The sequence below is a fragment of the Molothrus ater genome, chromosome 1 (genome assembly GCF_012460135.2).
Source record: "Molothrus ater isolate BHLD 08-10-18 breed brown headed cowbird chromosome 1, BPBGC_Mater_1.1, whole genome shotgun sequence".
NCBI lineage: Eukaryota > Metazoa > Chordata > Aves > Passeriformes > Icteridae > Molothrus > Molothrus ater.
Genome location: NC_050478.2, coordinates 15456488 through 15482157, shown reverse-complemented (window position 1 = coordinate 15482157; position 25670 = coordinate 15456488). Strand labels below are relative to the sequence as shown.

Here is a 25670-nt window from a genome sequence, read left to right as displayed (position 1 = left end):
ACTGTAGTTAAGCTGCTTAGCCAGTGCCTAAATATAGAGCAGGGCTAGCTGATCAGACTAGCTGCCTGATGATGCTCCAGGCTCTGATAACATTTTGCCTGCAGACTGGGAAAGCTAATTGGAAGAACTGGTGCAAGATGACTTAGCATCCTGGATCAGGAGAAAGCAGCCAGTCAATTCACAGACTGGAGGTCCTACTGACCCCACCCAGAGCATGCAAGTATCATCAGTGACTAAAATTCTGTTTTCAGTTTATGGTTGGTGAAAAGTTTCCTTTGCACACAACTCCCTTTGCACACAGCAAGAGCTATAGCAATTCATGTCTTCACCACACTGAAGGACTTGAATATGCTCTGGCTGGCTGGCTTGTGCAAAGGCAGCTTGGAAACCTCATATGCATCTCTCAGGAGCTTTCCATTTCTTCCAAATTATTTCTGTCTCTGACTCAAAGGACTCATTTTGACTTGTCATCTGTGAGCTGAGGAAAAGCCTTTGTGCCTATGCAATCCCATGAAGTCTTTCACCTAAGAAGGGGAAGTTTCAGTTAAGGGAGGCTCTGCAATGGCATTTATGAGGATGGTCCTTCATTTTAGACAACATTCTTTACACTAGTAAATCTGCAAATCCTTCCCTGGAAGGCAACAATCTTTACACTTTCTTTAAAATTTTCATTAATAACAAAGGAAATAAATGAAAGCATTAGATTTAGTATCTGAAGGATGTGAAGCTCATTTTTAACTGCTGTGTCCTCAGTCTTTCAGATGAGTGTGAAGGTGGGGCAACAGGTAGACACTTTTACATAATTACACACAAGGCTAAACCAAATGCAGTTCAACCTATTTACTTTAAAAGTCTCTGTTAAAAAATTAATGGTTACCATGCTAGGACCTGCAAGTATCAAATCCCTCAGATACTTGCAGGATGTCATAAGCTTTCATCCCTTCTAAATAACCTTAAAATTGTGTAGAAGTGGACAGTGACACACCAACACAAAAATCAATGATGCATTAAATTCTCTGACAGATCCATGCTGGGAAGACTCCTCTGGAGGAAATGGAGTTTCCATGGGTTGCTGCTTCTTCATGGTTCCCCTGCCTTCCCAAATCATCCAAGTCTGGTCTACCTCAGCCTAGTCTGCCTTATTTTGTGAACTGCCTTTAGTCTGTTCCTATGCAAAGCACACAACATTGCTGAACTCAGATGCCACAGAATGTATCAGAAGAAATTTAATTTTCAGTACTATCGCTTCAATTTTGAAAATAACCACCAAATAGCCACCACAGAAACCACTGAGTAATAGTGTTCATTTTTTAAATGATCCTTGTAGGTCCACCTCAGCTGTGCACGTATGTACTTCATTTATGTATGAATTGACATATGAGAGAAAATAAAACTAAAAAAAGAATAATCTTGTTTTGAAGGACAAGGCAGAATACTGATGAAGATTAATGAGTATTCAATGAATATTAATGCTGCTGAGTCTTTTGCTGACTTTGAAAGGAAGAGTATCTTTTCTGTGGGAAAGAAAAAAATGCACAACTGTCTAACACACAACATTAGATCTTTTTCTGCCAATGATAGTTAATCATTCATTTTGCCAAATCTCCATACACACTAAATACCTGTGGATACTGTCTTTCCAGCACAAGTTTCTTGCTTTTGCTGACCCAGCATACTTTGTTGGACACAATGTTTCTCTGCAGGATTAGCATGCAAAAAAACACCACCTGCAAAAGTGCTTCAGTTATAAATAGATCCCAGGACAAAAAACCCAAAACAACCAAACCCCCAAAACCAACAAAATCCAGAAAAGACAATATAAAATGTTAATAAAACATTAACTTAGCGTTAATGCATTAAGAAAACTATGGCTTTTTGCTCTTTGCCATTTTTCTCTCCTCAAAATACACTTTAAAATCTAATATGTTACATGCCAAATGCAAGGTGATAGCTTAATAACTGAGTAAAGCTGGTTAATGTGGCAAACAGATGGGATGGTTTAGCTTCAGTGTCATGGCAGACAGTCAACAGCAGCAAAACAAAATGCTTAAAAAAATGAAGATCCAGTAGCTTTACTGAGTAGTTTTAACACAGAGGCTAAATTCTATGTTCATTTACACTTTCCACAATTCCATACAAATAAACTGCAGATTTTATAGAAAACAGAATTTGGACTTTATTCAAAACCAGTCTTCCCAAACACCTGTACAAAGTAAGATCAGTAATAAAGCCTACAAACCATGAGTTTCCAGGTCTATACATTACAGCAATTAATTTGTAGTTGTTTCTACCTTTGCTAGTAATAACTACCTGGGTAGAATGTTCTGGGTATTTGCATCAGAAAATTTTCTAAAATTAATTTCATCAGAAAATACCAGCCATTCTCAGTATGTCTGCATTAAAAAAAAAATTAAAAAGAAAGAAAAAAAATAATCTAGTGACACATCTGTGCATCAGGTGAAGATCTTCATATGTGACACATCAATGTCTCTTTGATCTGTGAAAAGCTACCCAAATTAGGCAAAGCTGTAGACTCTGGGCATGTGTTCAGTAGATACTTCAAGCAGCTGACTTTTCCAAGGATTACATTCTATTGAATGTGCTCCTGCTTCAGCCTGGGCCGTATTTTCCCTGAACTATGGCTTTAGGTCCAAGCACCCAAGCTGGGAAAAGGAAATGGCCTCTCCTTATCTCTGAACTGCAGAGCTGCCAGCGTGGAAGAGAAACAGGAGAATATACAGGGCAAGCAGAAAAAGGACAAGACTAGAAATGAGACTTGAAAGGCCAAGGAGTCAGGGTGGGATATGGGAATTAAATGCAGACTTAAGACAGGTAACCAACATTACACATGAGGTGGAAAGGAGAAGCATTTAGGCCAAAAGAGGAATCTCACATTTCTTAACTTTTCAGTACTTGATTTTTTAAAGAGTATTATAACTGTGTTTACATAAGAGTGTTTTTGTTTAATTTAAACTGGCATAGAAAAATAAACAATACAACAAAATATTTTAATGCAAGTTTGGAAAAGCTCTGTAGATCATTCACATAAACACTAAGATACAGAATGTGCAAATACACTTAGAAAACTTATTCTGGTATTCCAAAGGAGGAACAAAATAATTTGTTAAAATTCTAGAAGCTTTAAGCTGTATCTTTAAAGCTATATATAATTAAATCTGATTTAAGCATAATGTGATTTGCTAGTTGAGCAGTAAGCATTTTATAATTTAGAAAAGTCCTCTTTACAGACTGTGCAAGTTTATTATTTTAAGGGATTAGGATTATAGGGCATTTCAAGAAATTCTGTGAGCAGTGGGATGCTTTCTGGATTCCTTAAATGGTCTCCAAAAGACTCTCTTAGCAGAAGAGCACATTGAAATAACAAAGGTTCACTTTTTTTTTTTACATTAATTGGACTCCATTGAAGAGGATATTCAACATTAAAATTTCTAGTGGCGTTTTTCAGCATGGGGATAAGCTACCACTATTTTTAGCACAAAGTGTCACCTTGCAGAGGTAAGTCGTACAGTAATCCAAGATCATGGGTATATAGTTTGCATTTAAGAAGTTCTCCAGTTTCCTCTCTAATTCACTCTTTTGTTTTTGCCTGAAACGTCCTTTCTGCACTATTAACCATATATGCCAAAGTTTATACAGATCTAATATAACTTAAGAAAAAAAATTAGATTACACTACTTTCTCAGCTCCCAGAATTGATTTCCTCTGTTGCTTGAAAGTGTACATAGGAGAGGCCTTTCACACAGTCCTTTTCTCTAAATTGGAGCAGTATAGACTGTTGATAGCTGGACTACTGGATGGATAAGGAACTGGCTGATGCTCATGGAGAACAGCTCAATGCCCTTATGGAGATGGGTGACACGTGGTGTCCCTTGGGTCCATACTGGGTCCAGTGCTGTTCCATATCAGTGACACAGACAATGGGATTCAGTGCACACTCAGCAAGTCTGCAGGCAAAACCAAGCTGAGAGGTGCAGCCGGCACACCTGGAGGATGGGATGCCCGAGGCACCTGGACAAGATCAAGAAGTGGCCCCATGGGAAGCTCATGAGTTCCTGCACGTGGCTCAGGACAGTCCCTGGTATCAATACAGGCAGGGCCAAAGTGATTCAGAGCAGCTCTGCCAAGAACTTGGGGGTGGATGAAAAGCTGACTGTGAGCTGCAAACGTGCACTCCCAGCCCAGAAACCAAAGCCCAGTGCCCTGGGCTGCACCCAGAGCACCATGGGCAGCAGGGGAGGGAGGGGATTCTGCCCCTCTGCTCTGACCTGGTGAGATCCACCTGGAGCACTGCAACAGCCTTGTGGCCCTCAGCACAGGAAAGACAAGGACCTGCTGCAGCAAGTAGAGTAGGGCCACAAAAGTGATGAGAAGGATGGAACACCTCTTGTATGAGGAAAGGCTGAGAGAGAGATGGGGTTATTTAGTCTGGGGAAGGCTCTAAGAAGATCTAATTGGGGCCTTACAATACCTGAAAGGGGCTGAAAAGAAAGAAAGTGACACTTTTTTATAGTGCTTGCAGAAACAAGACAAGGCATAATGGTTTTAAACTAAAATAAAGTAGATTCAGACTAGATACAAGGAAGAAATTTTTTACCTGCCCATCACTCTCACCAGCATCTTGGCTTCAGTATCTCCGCCCCCAGAGAAAAGTATAACATAAAAAATACCCATACTAAAGCAGACTTGTTAAATACAAGTTAACACATTGTGAGATATTTAGTCACTATATTAGCAGCATTAGCAACAGGAATAATTAAGATATAATTTTTGATTTCTCATAGATTTAGATTTCATGGATCTCTGTACTGTCCCATCACAAATAACTTTTTAAATATGTATGAAATACTATTTCTGCAGGGAACCACAAGTGGCCAACAGCTTTGAGGCAATCTTTTGAGTTGAGACCTGAAATGTATTAGCCACACTATTCAAAAATCACTATAGGTAAATTACTTTGGGTAAATCACTATAGTAAATCACTATTCAAAAGCAGCTTCCTATATATAATGTGGGCAATGCATGGCTTAACACAGCCTCCTATTATAAATAGCCTTTTTTGTGCTACTGTATAAAGGAAGAAAGTCTTCAAAGTCTTTCCTAAGAGTCAGAATACATATACATAGAAGATTTTTAGACACTTTTGCAGTGATTTTAAAATACATTTACTAGCAGATCTAAATGCTTTTTTAGCATCTCTCAAGCAGTGTTTGTGAACTTTAAAAGCTTTCCATTTTTTTGAAGGCACAGCCTTTCAAGTTATAAGCTACTCATTTCATATTAAGGTCAACAAAATTAATAGGTCTTAAGCAGATCAAAATATTTTCATATCAAGAAATGAAAACTGGCATAAAGAAAGCTAGACATAAAGCATCTGTAATTACTAGTAACCTTTTCCACCTTTACAGCTGAAGAAACTACACAGACTTTTTACACTATGGCAGTATAAGAACTAAGGGCTCAAAATGGTGCCTGGCCTATGCAACCACACAAATAAATGATTGAATTTAATTCCTATTTAAGCACAGAACTTCTTTTTGAGAGCCACTGTTAGATACATCATCAAAGACCGTATTTCAGCTTCTTTATGCCTCTGCTAGTTTCAGCAACCAACCATGTCAGCCTCAAAGTGGGCATCATCTCGAAGCCCTGGTGATCTGACAGGATGCAATTGAGTGGAATGGAAATTATTTTGCTATAACCACTGCAAGTCCAGAGCTTATCTTTGTTAGTTTTGCCCAGTCATTCTGTTCCATAGAGGACACCATCCCTGAAGATTTGCAAAGCAAGGCTGCAGTGATGCAGCCACTTGGGGGAACTAATTGTTCAGAAAATAGTTAAAGGAGATGATGGAAGCATTGGTCGTAAACCAGTAATTCATAACCCCCCAACAGCATTGCAAATATAAATTAGGTATTTTAGAAAGTGGGGATAAACACCTGTAATTGGATTTTTCAAAATTCCTGAGAGAATTGTCAGTGGAAATTTCTTTTAGTGAGCTTCAGGAAAGATATGGACCTAAATAATAATTCATCCCCTGTAAAGTCAATGTAAAGTTATTTTTAAAGGGTCTATCAAGATCAAATCAACATGGACAAAATTTCAATATGCCTAATATAAGTAGTAATTAATGGACTTATTTTCTCTTAAATACCAGAAACAGTAACTACAAAAACTGCTACAAAAATCAAGGCAAAATTCTTCAAGAACTATGCAGCATGAAAAGGTCAAGTAGAACCATTTAATGTATAAAATCATAAAATAGTTTCTGATTAGATTTTTGCTCTTCTTTCAAAAAAAGATAACATACATCTTACTGAGAGTTCAACAACACTCTTTGGGACAGAAAACATGTATGTCTCACTTCAGGAAGGGAATTAGGCCTCTTACTCCCAAAATTTAATCTTTTTAAATACTGACGTGCAAAGAAAAGAGAACACAAGAAAAAAGCAAAAGTTTTATTCCTGTTAAAGAGTACTTTTTCTTTTTTGTGAGAATCAGTGCACTTTCTTCTAAAGAAAGACTATATGCAAGAGAAAACAATTAATTTGCCACTTTGCCTCAATATAGCAACCATATTTTACTTGAGGCATTAAAAACATCTGCATGGTGACTTCTGTAGTACAAACCTCAAAAACATTCCCTCATGAACAGAGGATCAAAAGACTGCCAGTCTTGCCTTGGACTATTCTGAGTCCTCTGTTATAAATTATACACAAATTTATCAATCTCCAAGGAAAGGAAAAATTGTTAAACTCCAAGAATAGCCAGAGAGTATCTTCTGGGGGATTTCTTAAAATTGATAATTTCACTGAAAATTACCTAAGTGGTCTAAGTTTTGAATGGGAAATCCCTATCTAAGGTTTTTGTTTGCTCTAATTGTGCCCCCTTTTCTTTCTTCAGGAGCCAGATTCCTTCAGAAAAACTCTCCAGCTCTGGCTGAGATACACATAACATTGCTACCTGTAGTTAATTCCACTGAAGATTAAAACTAAATTAAAGGATCTCCACAGTGCTTCAAATAGGTATGTGTATTTTTTCAAAGACAGACATGACTCTGCATAGCACAAGAAAACTAAAACATCTTCTGAAATACTATGGTCCTAGCTAGGCAAATATAAGTCTTCCTAATATAAAAAATTATCACTTGCTGCTGAACTTGAACACAGCTAGACCTTACTGGCAGTAGGATGCAGCAGAAAACAATTTAAATTACAGTATCTGACTGGTTTTCCTCCCCCAGTGCATAATTACAATTATTTGCAATGCTTATTGACATTGCTAGCTCGCCCGTGCCAGCCACCATGCTGTTTAAAGGCAGAGCTGGCTCTCCAGAGAAGGGGCTGGATGTGCTGTAAAGGAAGGGTGGAATACACACACTGCTGACAGGTGATAATGATGAGAAGGCCTGGCAGTGGGAGGATGGAAAGGAGAGGATGAAGCCCTTAGCCGGCCGTGTGCCGCAGCCCGGCCCGGTGCTGCCGTGGCCGTGTCGGTGTCGGTGTCGGCGCACGAGGAGCCCGGAGCGGAGCCAGCAGAGGGAGACGGTGCCCGTCCCGCCGGTGCCAGCCTGGCTCAGACCGCGGCTCACAGTGGGCCACTGCCCCACTGGCAGTTTCCAACAACACACAGGCCTAATAATTTGCCCAATAATCTTGTAATGTTAAATACAGCTTGTCCTGAAAAATCCCCGAGACACAGAATCAGGTACAGAACCGCACCCAACCTCCGAACAACTTCGTGGTGAGTTAGCTTGGTTTTTCAAAACATTCCACCTCTGCAAACTCTTCAGTCAATTCATTGTTTTGTATAACTTGAGAGCAGCCTAAAGCTAAGCAGTTGAGCCTTCCCGTTTGAAAGTAATAACTTCAATTAGCATCTTCTATAACTGCAGTACAATTATTGTGCCTGAGGTTAAAAAAAAAAATCCTTTACTAACCTTGTGTTAATCTGGTCAATGGCTGAAATGGCACGTCCATGTTACTAGAACCACCACTATTTACACTAGATGTTCTTCTTTCATTACACATATGAAAACAAAGCACTGTTACCAACAGATTTTCCCATCCCAAGGAATACCCTGAAATCTTTGTCAAACTTTCTCGCTTTCATCATTGCTCAGCTCATCACACAAACCATCTGCATAAATAAAGATGCAAGCATCTGCTGTATGGCAAATGGTCTCAGGGGCAGATGTTTTTATCCTTGCATTCATGTCACTGGCTTGGATACATTATTTGAACAGATGTACACAATCTGAAAGTGTCGTGTCCCACAGTGAAACGTCTCCAACTGCTTTCTATCAAAGTATATAAATGCTATTTGCACCTGCATTTATGTTAATGATACAAAGGCAGCAGGGGTTCCAGCAAAGTGAGAGCTGATGCTAAGAAACACATTTACAAGGCTAATGGAAGTTTGAGATCTCCCAGCACTGAACAACCATACTAACATGGATACAAAATGTGCAGAACCACACTTGACCTATGATTCTAAAAAAGTTAAAATAAACATACTTGAAGGAAAAAACTATTATTTTAGCATGTGATACTCTTTTTTAATGGATATTTTAAAAAGACAAAACCTATTAGATAAATAAACCAGGACAGCCTTATATTTTGCAAAATATTTGTCTAAGATACACAATTCTTTCATGTTTGAGTCATTTAACAAAAATATTTTATAAATCTGACGATGCCAAGGGTATTTCAGTTCACTAAGTCACAGTGGTATTGTATGCCATGGTGGAGCGTTATAAAAAATACCAACACTTGCTCAATGGTAAATATTTAACATGAGTGTGAATAGTCAAATATAATGCTTCAGTGTTTGTTGTCATGTCATATGTTGTCATATGAAGGAAATGATAATTTCATAATCCTGAGGAAGAAAAAAAATTTGACAAGTTCGATATTTATTGTTCAGGAAAGTGCACTAATTGAACATGGTGTTACAATTGCTTGCTACTTAAAAGATAGTCACGCTTCTTATAAAATACTTTAAAACTGAGAAAAATACAGATGTCTTGAAGGAGTACGGATTAAATTACAGAACACCTGCTATTACATGACAAATGGCAGCAGTGAAGTGTTTAGCTGTCACTCAAGGAACTTGCACTAATCATTACTTCCATACTTAACTGAAAAATAATACGCATACCCAAAGTACAGAAACACTGACAAATATGCCACATTGAATGTAACTGATGGACAGGTTCTATTTCCAATCTAATCTATTTCCAAAAGTTTTATTTGTAAGAAATTTACCAACATAAGAGCTGTACATAAATCATCACAAATTACTAATACCCTGCATGTTTTCAAAGTGCTACATTTAAGAAACAAGTGGAGCTTGATAAAAAGACAAAAAAGTATCAGAGTAAAAAATATACAGAGACTATTGTAGAGTATCATCATTTTACACTGATATCGCTCCTGGTCATGATCTAGGGAGGCCCAGCAGAGAAATCTTGACAGATTAGAGGTCTGGGTAACCACCAGCCACATGAAGGTCAACAGGCAAAGTGCTGGATTCTGTTCCTGGGATGGGGCAACCCTGGATGTAGAGACTGGGCAATGGGAGCCTGGAGAGCTGTGCCACTGAAAGGGACCTGGGGGTCCTGGTCCATGGCAAGGTGAACCTGAGCCAGCAGTGCCCTGGCAGCCAGGAGGGCCAACCCTGTCCTGGGGGGCATCAGGCACAGCATGGCCAGCAGGGCAAGGGAGGGCATTGTCCTGCTCTGCTCTGCACTGGGGCGGCCTCACCTCGAGTGCTGGGGGCAGGTCTGGGTGCCACAATATAATAAGAATATAAGGCTCCCCAGAGCAGTGGTCACAACACCAAGCCCAATGGAATGCAAAAAGTGTTTGTGCATTGCTCTCATACACATGCTGGGACTCTTGGGGGTGGTGCTGTGCAAGGCCAGGAGCTGGACTTTGTGATCCTTGTGAGACCCTTCCAACTCAGCTTATTGTTATTCTGTGACTTCTAACATGGAAGCTCACTTCCAAGTGATCTTTACCATTCCCTCTGGGTACAAGTCAGTACCAGGATACTGACTGGAATGGATTTTGATTTAGGAGGAAAAAGAAAAAGCCTTCAAAAATTTTCAAAGCAAATGCTTAATCAATCTGAAGTTTACATACAGCTTCACAGTCTCTATTCTCCTATTACTATTCAAAAATGGCTTTAATGTAAGACTATAACCAGGGGCAAATTCCTGTTACTTAAAGAAAAAATTGAATTAATGCTTTTAAGTATTAGAATTGAGTACTTCAGTCACAAGCATGGGAATGTAGAGCACACTCTGGGGTGGGCAGCTTTACCCAACAGGAAGTACTGTCTTCCTTGAAAGAACAGTCCCAAGAGACACAGAACTCATCAACTAAGATCAATCAGAATGACATGCTTCTGCAACAGCTTCTCAGAATTATTATAGCATCATAAATATACTCAGTCTTCACAAAACAGGTAAAGTATAAACTTACATGACAGTAAAAGCTCAAGGCTTCAAATAAAGTAATAGATAGTGCTATTCCTAATTAACATAAGTACTAACAATGGAAACTTAACTGACAACCAGCAATGGTTCTGAAAGGTCCATTAGAGCTGATGTCATACCCATCAAACATTCACTCACATTTAAGTATCATTAAAAATGACATTCATGTTAAAAATCATACTTAAACATTAGCATTGAGACACAGATCAAAAGAGAAAGGAAACTGAAGTTACAGCTACACATTTAGAGGCTTGAGAATACATAAATACCCTTACTAATAACAGAGGGAAAAAATCAAGACATCAACCCTAGTGAAAACTAAATCATATGAAAGACAACTTTTGAAGAAACCACATAGAAGAAAGAACTAAACACACAAAAAAATTTGTAAGGATGGGAATGCTGAAGAAAAGGCATTTAAAAAAAATCCAAGTTAATGCTTCTTCCTGTTTCTGCTAACTGTGTAGCATAATTTGCAGATAGATTTAACCCCATTTAATATGAAGATCAAATATAGCAGGGATTTTCAAATATATGAAGATTAAAAAAAATTAATAAAACCTGAATACTTAATTCTGCTGAATCAAAGAAGAAGCAGATTTATGCACTTCAGGTGTTAACAGTAATTAGCAATGCCTTAAAGAAGAATACAATTTTAGCTATTGTAATTGTTTAAAGTGATAAATGCTGCAGTAATGGCTTTTTTTTTTCAAATCATACCACAGCAGAATACTAGACACAAGTAATACAGTGGTTAATAATGATGATATTTCTTCCACATTGTGAACCACAAGCATCTAATTTCTAAATAAAGTATAGAAAGCATACTATACCTGCAGAAACTGTTAACGGATTCTGCATTATGCCCTTTAACAGTTACGACAATGTTCCTAGAAAGAAATACAGATACTTAGAAGCTCTGATAATTTCTTACAAACTAACAAAAAAATGAACAGGACAATGGCAATAGTTTCCAGACTTGTATTTCAGAATGGATCCCAATATGCCCATAGCTCTCAAGAAAACACCACCAGAGATTTAAACCAAGGGTTTCTCTGGACCCCTATATGTGCTCTCCATATTTCAACACTACTAACTTAGGCTTCTTGTGATTGAACAACCTTCTTAAAGCCAGGAAAGAGCACAGTCATGAATCCCAACGTGGCAATACATTCTGAAGAATCACAGACAATACAGGGTAAAGCAATCATTTCCCTTCAAACATGTGGACCTGTCGGGGAGGATCCAGAGGAGAGCCCCAGTGTTGATCACAGGGCTAAAGCACCTCTCTATGAAGACAGAACTGGGGCTGATCAGCCTGAAGAATGGAAGGCTCCTAGGAGACCTTATAGCACCATCCAGGACCTAAAGGCAGCCAGCAGAAAACCTGGAGTGGACTTTTCACAAGTGTATCTGCAGATAGGACAGGGGGTATTGGTGTAAAACTGAAAGAGGATAGGTTTAGATTAGATACTAGGAAGAAATTCTTTACTGTAAGGGTGGTGAGGCACTGGAACAGTTTTCCTAGAGAAGCCATGAATGCCTCCCCAAGGCCAAGCTGGATGCAGCTTTGAACAATGTGATCTAGCAGGTTACCTGCCCAGGCAGGGCTGTTGGGACTCAGTGGGGCCTTTAAGGTCCCTCCCAACACGAATCATTGTCATCCTATGTGACTGCATGGATCCCACATAACTGTCTGACCAGCAGAATCCTCCATGGATGCTACAATGAAGATACTACCTTGCTCTTGTGAACCAAACATTACACTGCCACCTGTCCTGAATGTGCTGTGCTGTTGGTAATTACAAGATGTGATGCACTGCATTTGAAAAAATGGCTTTACATCAAATGGCCACCCAGTAAATGAAGAGTTGGCTACTTCTTTCCAGTGCAGCTGAGTGTGCTGTTCAAGCTCTGCTGAAGTGGGATTCAACAGTCAGGGAGGAAAGACACAGGATAACACAATGACAACATAAAACTGTTGTTATCCACTTAGATTTATTTTTCATAAAATGGCGTAGCTTTTGGAATGGCTGCATCATAGTTTGGTCCAAATGAACACCAGTAACATGTTAGACATCACAAAGGGTATGAAGCTCTTGTTCTGATGCAGCCAGAGGCTTTGGGAAGGTAACAGAAAAGTCCATTGACCGACACAGATGGAACTAAAACTTCTTGGGGGTTTACTCAGATCTTGGCTTTCATACTAATGAACATCTACAACATTTCCACAAACAAAGCCAGCTGCACAGATGTGGAGATTGCTGATTTTCCTGACCAATTTAACAGCCAGGAGAACCTTACATAAAGAACACACCAGACATGTACTCAAGACACATCTTCTGAGCACATGAAGTATCAAAGATTAGTTTTGCTTAAATACAGAATGCATAGGACAAATAGTGATGCAAATACCAAACAAAATGAGCCTTGAACATATTTCTTTACTGTCATGCAATTGACTCTCAAAAAGCAATGGTGAGGTTCTGGAAGAAAATGGTTCTGTAGGTAGCAGTAAAGTAAAAGGAAAACCAATTCCACTTTCAGAAAGCTCAACATAAAGCACAGAAGAACACCAAGCATGGCTGCTGTGAGGAGACCTCTCACACAGCAAACAGGTGAAGCTCTCTGGTAGCTGTACCTTCTGTTCTGAGCCATGGTAACATGCATGCTGGTACATCAACCAGCACCTCCTGGCAGTGGCTTCCTGATGCCCATCAGCAGATCCCCAACTGCCTCAAAGAGCCTCTGTCCGTGGTACTTGAGCAGCCAAGCCATGAGCTGTCAGGCCCAGCACTCAAACACACACTGGCTCATCTAAATGCAGTTTGATGTTGTGGGAACATACAGACAGCTCCCTCTGCACATCCAAGAATGGAACACATTGGCCACATTGATGTAATTCTGGAATGGCGAGACATGTCCAGAAATCAGTGTGGGTTTCCAACTTCTGTCACCCACATTGTAGGACATCCTTCTTTAACGCCATATTGATCAATAACAGCTTTGCAGAGAAACAAAGTCTGAAGTTTTTCTCCCCCCTCAGTATTTACAGGACTCCAATACACACTGAAACATTTAAAGCAACACATATTCTTGTAAAAACAATTTGAGAAATTATATTCAAATAAAGCTTCTCAAAATTATTATTTCAAAGTCACTTTTTTTTTTAGGTTTCCGTGGTTTTCCCTGTGTATGGGAGCATTAAATAATGTTAAGAGGGTGCCTCATCTATAGTTACTATCTACTTTTAGAATTACAACAAACCAGACGTCAGGATACAGATCAACAATTCTTAGAATACTATGTGGAAATAGAAGCTCCAGACATTTTTCCAATGTTCCCCCCAGACACATTCACAAACCCTAACACTACAACACAAAATTTGATCATATAAATCCAAACATTTTCCAGAGGCATCTCTGATTTGAATTAAACTCTAACTGCAGCAAGGTAATGGTATTAACCTAGAAAATCAGTGCTTATTTGACAGACATTGATCACCTGCTCTTAATAATAATCATAATAATTTTAAAAGAGTACAATTTCGCCAATTAACATTGATAATTTCTTTTAGCAATTCATGAATAGTATTTTTATTATTGTTGTCATATGAAAGAACCTTTCACTACACTTTATATTTGGAGATATTTAATCAAGTAACCTCCCTTTTTGGAAAAACTGAAGAGCTCAAGATTCTGAAATCAGGACAAATTCTAATCCCTTCATTTTTTTCTATCCATCCTTATATGTATTATGTGTTAAAGCATGTTTTCTTTGACTACATATAGTTTACAAAGCAAACCATAAACATTGTGCATTGGTCCCATCTGTGTTTTACACTGTTTTCAAATACATCAATTGTGATTCTGTCTTTTTGATCCTTTCTCTGACAGTTTTTGACACTTTTCTGCTAGGCTCTAACATGTTTAACAGATATTTATTGTCTACACACATTTTATGCATGTCCTAAACAGAAAATGCAGGCTAACTAAAAAGTTCTGTATAGTACATTGATTCAAACTTTTAGAATTTGAAAATTATAACCACAAAAGTACTTATGCCTGCCCTGAGCAGATTTGGAAGTTTTTTTCCCATTTCACTATAAATCTGGCTTGGTATGACTACTTCCCATTAAAAAAAAAAAAACAAACCATGCTGATGTTCAAAAAAAGCTATGCTTAGAACTAAAATTATTAATTAAATTTTGCACCTCTTTTACATTCTTATATCCAGAAAAAGATTTAGGCTGGTCAGCAACTAGTAATTCAGTATATCCCGATGCTTTCATTGAGTACTGAAGAGGCAAATGTTTTTCACTCTTCTCTGGTTATATTTGAATCCAATACTGGCTCTTTCCAAATACATGAATTTCTATCTGCCAATATCATAAATTCTTCTCCACTTGAGAGCTTATCAAAATGATAAAGATTTTTAAAATTCTATATAATCTTAAAATTTGTTTTGCTCAGTTTATAACTCTACCATAAGGCCCTAAATAAAATCATTCAAGTCTCAGTGTTCCAGAACTCAAATTAGTTTTCTGGAAATCTGCTGCTGACTACTCAGAGATGAAAAGAAATCTATTATAAGAATTTCAAGTGAAGTGGAGTTGAAGCTGGACAGAATTAGAAAGTAAGTTCTCTCTTAATGCCATAAAATAAGCTCTATCATGCCTGTACTATTCCTCATGTTACCAGAGAATGAAAGAATAAACTTCATTATTCCTAAGAGGTAAAAATAGCAAGCAAACTGGAAAAAAAATCCCATACTGTAACTCAGTCTTTAACAACCAAAGGAAGCAGAGCATATACGTGTAATAATTTCAAAGCAATTTTCACAGGAAGATACCCACAGGTCTTTTATAGGAAACAGGTGTCCTGATAGACACACCGAATATGAATATCAGTTGAACCCAATTAACCTAATTCAATGCTTGTCCATACTAAGACATTTATCTTAGATGTTACACAAAATCCTTCAGGATATTACAGAGAAGCGATAAATAGGCTGTAAAGGTTATGACATTAATTTTACTGTCATCCTCATGCTTTAAGCAGACATCAAAACTAAAAACCTCATCCTCTGGGAAGGAAGAACTACCTGAAAGTAATTATAGGACTTATTATCATAACAGTATTAAACTAGACCACTATGACCCGAACCAAATTTATTTTTGGTACCTTTTGTTAAAAGAACAAAGCATCTCAATGACGACTGTACCTTCTAATACAGTGTACATTAGTACAGGCACTAGAAGAAAGCATTAAATCAAATCTTGTAACTTCAAATTAGGCTTAATTATGAATTTTAATTTAAACTAAGCATGTGAAGAAATATTATGTAATTTAATTTCAGAAGGAAAGCATCCAGCTAAAAAGAAATATTAAATACTTATTACAGTTTAGAAAAGACATTGTCCTGACAGAAGCCCATGAAATGCCCATTTGTATTTCAAAAGCAATTTTATTCACTTCATTTTTCACACCTGTTCTTTCACATACCATGCCATCTTGTAAATGAGTGACATGCAAACAGTATTTCCCATAATTTAGAAACTTTTCAACTGAAACCAAGTTCCCCAAAAAGCCTGAAAGTATTGAATCAGCACAGCTTCCAGGAAAGTTGGCAAAATTCTTTGTTATATAAAGGCCAAGTTAGCCTTGAAATAAAAGATTAAAACATTGAAGCTATGAAAAAACAGAGAGAAAGATAAAAATGACAGACACAATGACTGACTAGCATAACACACAAAAGCATTTGTTCAAGCAAGTGTATTTGCCAAAAGCCTGCAGTGCTTGGCTACTTTATAAAAATCAAGCACAAGGCATTAAGCCAATTTGTTTAAAAAAATAAAAACCCCTCCAAAATTCTAAACCCCAATAACCAAGCAACAGCTGATTTGCATTTCTGAAAACCTGCAAAATATTCTGCATTTCGCTATTCCATCTTCAGTCTCAAATGTCTGATTTACTCCATGTTTTCTATTTTTCGTATTTTTACAGCAGGAGTTAATCCTGTTTCAGATCCTAGTCTTCCTATTCTATACCCAAAGAGATATGCATGTAGTCACAAACAACAGCGTGTGAAATTGCTCACTGCTTATGTTTCCATACTTAGATAATTCATCACGGAGAAATGTGTGTCCATGGCAGAATTCTTTTGGCTGAGCCCATTAGATGACTTCAGCAGAACCACAAAAAGAAAGAGAACAGTACAAACCCAGCAGAACCTAAAACCCAGGCTATTTTTAAACTTTTGGTCATCCTGTGAGATGGACCAGCCCGAGCGCATTTCCTGAACTTCAAGCCTTACATGCACTGAATGCCACAGTGGCAATCCTGGACAAAAATGCTTCCCTTCATACTCTGCTGGGTGATGTGGGGAATGGTTGGCTGGCAAGCCTACACTCTGCCCATCTGTCAGAGTGGAACTGTGCCTACACGACAGGTTCTATGCCACTTTCAGTAACATGTTGCTGAGAATAAAAGCTTATTTATGAAACAACATAGGGCAACATCAACATTCGGCTTAAAATAGCAGGCAAATGAAAAATGATTGCTTTTCTTGAGGAGATAAGTCTTTTGAAATCAGCTTGGAGGTTTTTCACTTGCATGAATAAAGACTAGCACATACACTGCAAGAAATGAGGCTGTTCCACACATTTTCTCCTATTGTGGCCAAACTAGCATACAGTCTCGCCAATTATTATTTTATAACTATAACTATCTCCAAAAAAGCAAATTCAAGGACCTGAAAAAAATGTATTAAAGTGAAATTTCTCAAAAAGACACTGGGAGAAGAGAAGGCTAAAGAAGGTGCAATATTGAGTCTTCATTTTATGAAATGTATGTGTATTAAAATAAAGTGTACTGGAACAGTTTTTATGACTATAAATAACCCCAACTATTTTCCATTTAAGAAAACAACTCCATTCTGAAAAAATTCAAAAGAGCCTGGTCACTATTATGCCTAATATTAACCAATTCATTGAATGTCAAAAAATAACATCTTTTTTTTCCAAATTTCCAATTTAAAAGGACAGATTGTCATATTATGTTTTCCTTAGTAAATTCCTTCTTGGTAGGAGTGCTCTTGAGAGCACTGGAGACCCATGTAAGTTCCATGTCTGGGTCAGACATCTTTGCTATTTCCTTGTATTAAAAGGACAAATCAATCTTGGTTATTACTGGTGTGAATGTAACTGTGAAATGATGAATCAATACAAACGGATAGATTTTGTTCTTGACTCTTAGGACAGCTAAAAAATTAGTTCTGGAAAATACAAATTTCATTTTTATAGCATACTACATGAAATCTATGCTGCCCACAGTTCTTACAATTTAAATTCAAATTAACTTAGTATTTAAAACAAAACAAGAAACAGAAATATGCACCATTCTTAGTAGGTAATGACTAATCTAGAATTCACTTTATAATTCAAACAGCACAATTCCTTCTACTCCTGTTCCTCCCCACCACCATATTATCCTGGTTCTTAATTAAGCACTCATTTATTGCTTGGGTCCAAACTGCTTAGAAGCTTTGCTGGGATTCTCAACAATGCAGTTTCCTAAGACACAATCTGTGTATCTTACACTTCTGTTAGCAATATATTATGTCATTCATAGTGGAACTGCAGCACACCACTATGGTTTTCAGTTTGTAATACCTAATTAAACTCTGAGACTTTTTGGCTTTTGATCGTAATTAATTACTGATTTGACCTATTTTATCTCTCACTGTGCTGTACATTAGCTTTCTTTTCAGATAAACAATATCACAAACACTAAAACAGCAATTTCATTGGAGTTACACTAAAACTTCACAGAACCAGACAAACATCTGTGGCTGTGTAAACAGCTACTCACAAAATCATTCAGGTTGGCAGAAACTGCACAAGGTCATCCTGTCCAACTTCCCTGCTGAAAACAGGGTCAACACTGGCCTTACAGCTTTGTCTGGATGAGTATTAAAAACATCAACAACTGCCTCTCAGAAATCAAATTGTATTTACTAACTGACAGGAAAGGGTAGCCTGAAAATGACAGCAAAATTTGGTCTACATACATAGGACAGATTGTTCCATCAATTCCTATGGCAATGCTCTTACCATACTTCAGAATTACCTAAGCCTCCCATATCTATTATTTAGTTAAGCTGATGGATTAAAGAGAACTTCAGATTGATTGGCAGAGAATAAAGACATTTTGTAATAAAATGCCATATATACTTTTTATTTACCTGATGAATAACTAGTTTTTATACTAGAGAAGTCCAGATTATTTCAAAGAGCAGAAGGAGGTTAACATACAAAGGTACTAACCAAAATAATTAAAGAGGACTACAGGAAAGATCAAAAAGACAAATTAGTTGTATTTTACCTGTTTTTTTTATCTTCCTCTACTTTAACATTTGAAGAATAAGCTATTACTAGTAGTGTTACAACTTCCAGTGAAAGCTTTAGGTTTCTGTTCATTTTAGACTACAGAAAGAACAAGGTCTGCAATGCTGAAAGGAGAGCAAGTTGTGTTTAATTTGATAGTCCTAACATATTTTAGAGCTACTTGATACTTCAAAACATAACCACATGTACAAAAAATTTATTTGAATGTGTCAGATAACACAGACCTAAAAATTCCACTAATAATCAGAGGATTAAGAGCAACATTCATCCGCACAATTTTGACTGATTTAAGTTTGAAATGTGATACTGAATTCTTCACAGAATCACAGATGGCCCTGAAGTTTTGTAGATACTAAACAAGAAATAGTCAATCACTTCTTCTGACTGAAGTATTTTGGGTTACTTCAACACCAAGCTGCATCTTTCTGATAAAACTTCCTGTGTCATTCAAGAAGGATTTTCTACAGGGTTTCATTATTTTCATATACTCTGGGTATGTTGTTAATGTTCTACTTAGAAGAAAAAACAACAGCTGACAAAAAGCAAAAAAACACTTCAGGCTTTGCAAGGTGAATTGCTTTTGCAATTCTCACTAAAATAATGGAATTATTTCTGATTTTACAGCTGCAAACTTGAACAAAGTACTCCATTTTGCTATGGTACCAAATAGCAGCATCATCTACAGCTCTTTCTATAAGAATTTCCATTACAAGTTTCTTAAAAGGCCAAGAAAACTACATTGTGGCTTTTATAAAGTTTGTGTAGCAATATCCTCTATACTTCATAAAATGCAGTGTATGTTTTTTAAGTTCAATATATTGTATTCACAGACCTAAGCAAAACAAGCATTCAAGAACTAATATATAAAAATAAAAATTAAAAATAAAATTAAAATAACATCCATTTACTATGACTGTGCCCAATCAAGCAATAAATGACCTATACCAAGATGGGATGTACTTCCAAGAAGTTAAAATTCAGACTGCCTACCAAATGATGACTTTCTGTTTAAATTCCCTCTCAAAAGGGCTCATCTCTAACACAAATTCAAACTCAAATTCAAACAAAAATTCAACAGACAAAAGTTGAAACAAAGAACAGGAAAATGGTATTAGCATTAAAAAAAAACTAACACCACCACATGCTTAAGACCATTAAAGCAAACTAAATTCTAAGGCCTAACAAACAAAAAAAGCTCTTAATTTGAATTATACACTGAACTATTTAGTGATTTAGGTTGAGGGAAGAAGCCTGTTTTCTTCAGCTGAACTCAAATGCAAATTTAAGTTCTACTGAAGAAGCAGAATTCATTTCAGCACATGTAACTGTTGTGAGGCACAACTGGTCCTTCAGACAGCCCTGTAGTAAAAAATATTCCAGGTAAGGAATCAGATGTTGTACTAAGAACTGGTTCAACTGTTTTGGTGTTACACTGATTCTGCCCCCAAACTCTGCCTGTAATACTGCTAGCCCAGACTGTGCCAGGCTAAGGATGGGTTTTTTCTGGATAACTGAGTGTTCAGTACACTTCAAGAACACATATGCTTTTAAAACTAGAGATCCAAATACAATAGTAGGATTTTTTTTTAATACCCAACATTAAAAACATTGCTCAACTGCGAGTTGTATCTTATGTTTCCCAAACACTATCCTACTCACCAGAAAGGAGTATGTGTTTAACAGGTCATATCTAAAAATCCTGTAAATATCTAATGACTAGCATAAGCAGCTTCCACCTTTACTGCCTCTCAAGCACATAATGAACTGTTCTGCATTAAAAGAATCATCAAACAGTAAGCTGACAAATTAGAATATAATCTCACTGAATCACCCTCATAAAACCCAGAGTTCCAAATTTAGTGCAAAAATTAAAAGGTCACATTTTATATAAGTTCTGTCACAGCTGGTGCTTAAAGTGTTAAAGAATATTGTGTAAATTTTATATTTGTAGATAAAAAGAATTCCCAACATGCAACCAATTCACTCAAAATTATGTTGCATAATTAAGGGCAGTTCAACATCCACAGCTGAAGATGTGAACTACAGCTCTGGAACCCTCACGAGAGCTGCAGCCAGGGAAGTGACAGCGCAGCTGAGAGCTGAGCACAGGCAGCAGAGGCAGCATCTGCCCTCCCTGCTGCTGCTGTGCCCAGACTAATTCATACAGACCCCAGCAGAGAGGTTCAGCTGCTCACCCACATTCTTTGCTTGGCCACAGCCCTCTCACTCTCTGGGAGAGGACTGTCACCACTTCAACGGATTCTCCTGCATGGAATGTCCCAGTTCCCTGGCTGGGAGCTCCCAGAGCTCTGACCCAACTGAAAAAGCAACTGCTGGGCTGAAGTGACTGATGTGTCATTTACTTTAAGAACAATCAGAACATAATAGAGTGTATTTTCTCATCAATCTGGTATACATACATTTTTTAATACAAATAGTAGAAGTTAAATAGACACAAACATTCCAGATGTAGCTAGTTTTGGTGACAAGCTTTACTGAATAGCATCAAGGAGCACACAAAATATCAAATGTTGTTCAAAACTGGTACGCCATTCCTACAAAATACACAGGACAACATATTCTGTAATTTATTTAAATGATTCTCTTTCTTGGTGTCTATTATTGTCTATCAGCACTGTGTTACAGATGAACCATACTTACTACAAAAACTTTCACACAGTTAAAAATACAAAAAAGAATAAATCAAAATCCAACCTGACCTAGTTTACTGCCTTCACTCAGCTTGTGTTGTTCTCATTGTGCAAATAGTCCTTGCCAAAATAATTTTCGTTTTTGTATCCACCACCCTGTTTGTTGTCTGAAAAACGTTAAAGGCACAGAGCTTCAAAGACTATCGGACATTTTTAATGAAGTGTCCTTAAAACATGTTCACGGAGAAAAAATGTGAAATAAACATGTCAAAATTATTCCTGGATGCTGTCCAGCAACCAGCTGTGGCGTGCAGTCTATGCTAACCCTGGGAACATTCTTCTTTCTCTATGGGCCTCCAGCTTTGTCTTCTGTTCCTACGGATATTTGTATTCCAAATGCATTCAGTTAAATCTCAAACTAAGCAAGACCAAACTGAATTAGTACTTCAAGAGGAAAACAATTAAGCATGACCAAGCTTTTAAATCAGCTAGGTTTTTTTGGTTTGACACACAGTACCTTTTCATTAATTTACCATAAAAGCCATGCTGTGGGACACCTACACTGCTCGAGTCATGTCAAGCCTTCAAATTCTAACACTCAAGTTCTGCTGACTTAGGGCAATTAAATAACCAAACATCTATTTTTTGAATAGCAGTACTAATTCCTACTTTATGTCCAAATCCAAACTTTGCTAGTCATGCTCAGTGTCTTACAGCAGAGTTCTAATTATTTAAGACACTACTCAAGCATACACATAGAGAGTGAAAAAAAGGCAAAGGTCACAAAAGAAAGGCTAAGGAAAAAGTGTCTAATGCTTAGCAGAGAAGGTGAATGAAGCCATGGAAGAGGCTGAGGCACTGATATAACATTACGAAGAGTAGATGAAGGTGCAGTGGTACAAATCCACAGGATCAGAAGCATGCTTTCAGCAGTGTGGAGAGAGCTGATCAGTGTCACCACAAGGATGCACTCTATCATCTTCCAAAAATCATGGCATCAAGGGAGATCCCCTGAGACTGGAAAAAGGCACATAGCCATCTTCAAGAAAGGCAAGAGAGAGGATCTGGGGAACTACAGGCCAGTCAGTCTAATATCAGTTTAGAGAAAGAGTAACCCCATGGAGCAGTACAATGTAGGTCTGACTTGCCCATTCTCATCAGCATTAATTATGTAATTCTCCTTTAAATCTTTACTGACAGCATACTACTATCAGCCTTTTCAAGGTGGACTTATTATACTTTCTAAATTTGGGCACATTAGTTCCCCTTCACCTCCAGCCTTCTAAAATTTCTCCACTGTTCCATGATTTGTTAAAACTCAAAATGAATAATTCATACAGCTTCTAAGCTTTTTTTTCTTTTTTAGTATCTGTAGGTGTCAGTGCAGCAGATTTAAAAACATTTAACATTAATAGTTGCTGGTACAGTGATAATACATTCTTCCCATCACTAATGATGGAGGTGGTGAGATGTAAAAGCATCATCCAGCCTCTTTCTGAATACAGAACAAAATATTTATTGAATATTTATGCCTTTCTCTGCACAGCAGAAATTTATCATCCTTGCCAGTATTGGACTTCTATCACTACTAAGCTTCTGTACCCTTCAAGAACATCCTCTATATTTAAAGAACTCCATTGTACTCCACTGCCCACAGATTTTTATTAATAACTTTACCTCCTTAATCTCCTGTCTCCAAGCCATACAGTGCTTGCCATCATCAGCTCCCCATTCTTTAAAACTGTATTGCTTCACTCCCTTCCTTACCTTGTTTCAACCAAACAAATCATGTTTCCTGAAAGAAGAATTGTTCTGGGGGTAATAACTAAATGAACAAGTAGGTGTCAAGCAAGTCACATTTTTATGCTCAAGTACTCTTGTTTTTTAAGCCTGCTCTTCTTTTAAAGATTAAAGCAGGAGGTATGTGCATGCAGAACTTGTTCTTGGCTCCCAACCTGCAAAATTAGATCACAGCTCCTAACACACCTGCTCTATTTATTCTACAAGCCTCAGAAAGAAAAACCTGTACAGAAGACAACAGAGTGGCTTTCATTTGTTTGAAAACTGTCAGATAGATGTAAAGAATTATTTTCAAAGCTTCAAAAATTGATTAGTGGCCAAGTGATTTATCAGCATAAATTCTCAATACCTGCAACAGGCTGAATTTCTCATCATTTTTCTTTACTGAATACAGAATGACTTTAAGAAACTGCTCATCTTTCTAGGATCTGTATTACATTAAAAAGTCTCCAATATATTTTTTCAGAAAAAAACACTGTCACAGTTCTGCTCTACTTGTCTTCTGAATGGTGAGAACTGTTCAAGCAGGCAACAGAACATTTAATACACAAAACCACAGAAAAGTCTGTAAGGTTTTGCTGTGACATTTCATTTTTTAGAGGTTCTCTAGTGAACACTCATTAAACATGTTTTAACATACAAATTATTTCAGTCAGCTATAGTTTTCTTTACACAGCTGTGCTTTGATTTTTTAATCTATCATTTTGCTTTATCTCAAAAACTGGCACTAAATAGCAAAATATACAAGCCTGGACACAGAACATGGTATCTTTTAAGATTTAGATAAGGGTTTTAATATGGAAAGAACATTACCAAATGTATTTCTGTAAAACCAAAAATCAATGCCTCCCTTGCAGCAAAGCAGAAAACCCTGCGTATTATTTCTACCACATTCACTTCTGCTCTTCAAAGTCATTCACCTTTCACTAGTAGTGAAATAATGCAAGATCTGTGTTGTAAACTTTGTCGTTTTGAACTGTGCACTGGGTGAATGCCAACAATCTGCATCATCCTCTGTATCAAACATGGATTCATCCAGCTCAACTACTTCTTTTTAGGGCACTGGAAGGGAGGAGGGGAGATTAAAAATAATGGTGATAAGCGCCAAAGACATTTTGCACTTTTCTTCTAAGCTATTTCTGATCTGTGTGAATTCACTCGCTGCATGCAGGCCTCATGGCCCATACCATGTAAATGTCAATGATCATGCCACAAGTCAGAACTGAATTAACCTTAAAAATGAAACACAAACTTGCAATGACAAAGGGTTCCCTTCAAACCCACAGTCCTGTGATGAATCTAAAAAATTAGGTATTTCCATTGATGACAGTTACCTTCAAAGATAAATAAGTACGTATTTCTTTCAAGATTTCTGGCTATATATGTATTTAATTTGCAAGTTTCTTTAAAACTGTTTACTGCAATAGCTGTAGCACCTACAGTATTCAAGTACCACGAAAATTCACAGACTGGAAGCCAAATTCATTTTATACAGATGTAAGAATTGAGCTTAAGTTTCTGAAATGTAAAGTTTTGGATGGGAATTTTAGAAGAAGCCTCCCATAAGTAAAAAATTTAGACAATATATATACATTTACCAGATGACAAAACATAAAATTACTTCAAGCATGAGAGCAGACGACAAGAACAGAACTCTTTCTCTACAAGACAAACACATAATAAGGATAATAAGGATATAGTGTATTCTGTTTCCTAACATCTTTCAAATTGCTAAATACTTTGTAAGGTTCTCTGTTTTCCTGACTGTTAATCTAAAACCATAAAATTAACAGGACTTAAAAAATAAGAATCACAGAATAAGCCCCTGAGTTGGAAGGGACCCACAATGAGCATGGAGTCCAACTCCTGGCCCTGCACAGCATCACCCCCAAGAGTCACCTGCTGTGCATGAGAGCGTTGCACAAACACTTCTTGAATTCCATTGGCCTTGGTGCTGTGACCACTGCCCTGGGGAGCCAGTCCCAGTGACCAACCACCCTCTGGGTGAAGAACCTCTTCCAGATATCCGACCTAAAACTATCCTGACGCAACTTCAGGCCATTCCCTCGTGTCCTGTCACTGCTCACCAGAGAACAGATCAGTGCTTGTCCCTCCTCTTTGCCTCACCAGACTGCAATGAGGTCTCCCCTCAGACTCCTCTCACCCAGGCTGAACAGACCAAGTGATCTCAGCTGCTCCTCACACGGCTTCCCCTCAAGGCCCTGCACCATCTTTGTGGCTCTCCTTTTCATGCTTTCTAACAGTTTAATCTCTTTCTTATATTGTGGCCCCC

The 25670-nt window shown here is 37.5% G+C and overlaps 1 protein-coding gene across 6 annotated transcripts in view; it reads right to left on the bottom strand.

Moving 5' to 3' along the window:
• The window catches only part of ZNF438 (zinc finger protein 438), a 51361-nt gene that overhangs the window by 8128 nt on the left and 17563 nt on the right, over positions 1 to 25670 (bottom strand). For 4 of the 6 annotated variants that reach the window (XM_036406650.1, XM_036406652.1, XM_036406649.1 and 1 more), the window contains 2 exons: positions 11353 to 11409; positions 1623 to 1727 (listed from right to left, as the gene is read on the bottom strand). In XM_036406650.1, coding sequence (XP_036262543.1) covers positions 1623 to 1727; positions 11353 to 11380 — 133 coding nt within the window. In that variant the 5' untranslated portion in view covers positions 11381 to 11409. The remainder of the gene's footprint in view (positions 1 to 1622; positions 1728 to 11352; positions 11410 to 25670) is intronic. The other 2 variants (XM_036406654.1, XM_036406653.1) reach the window with 1 other exon arrangement.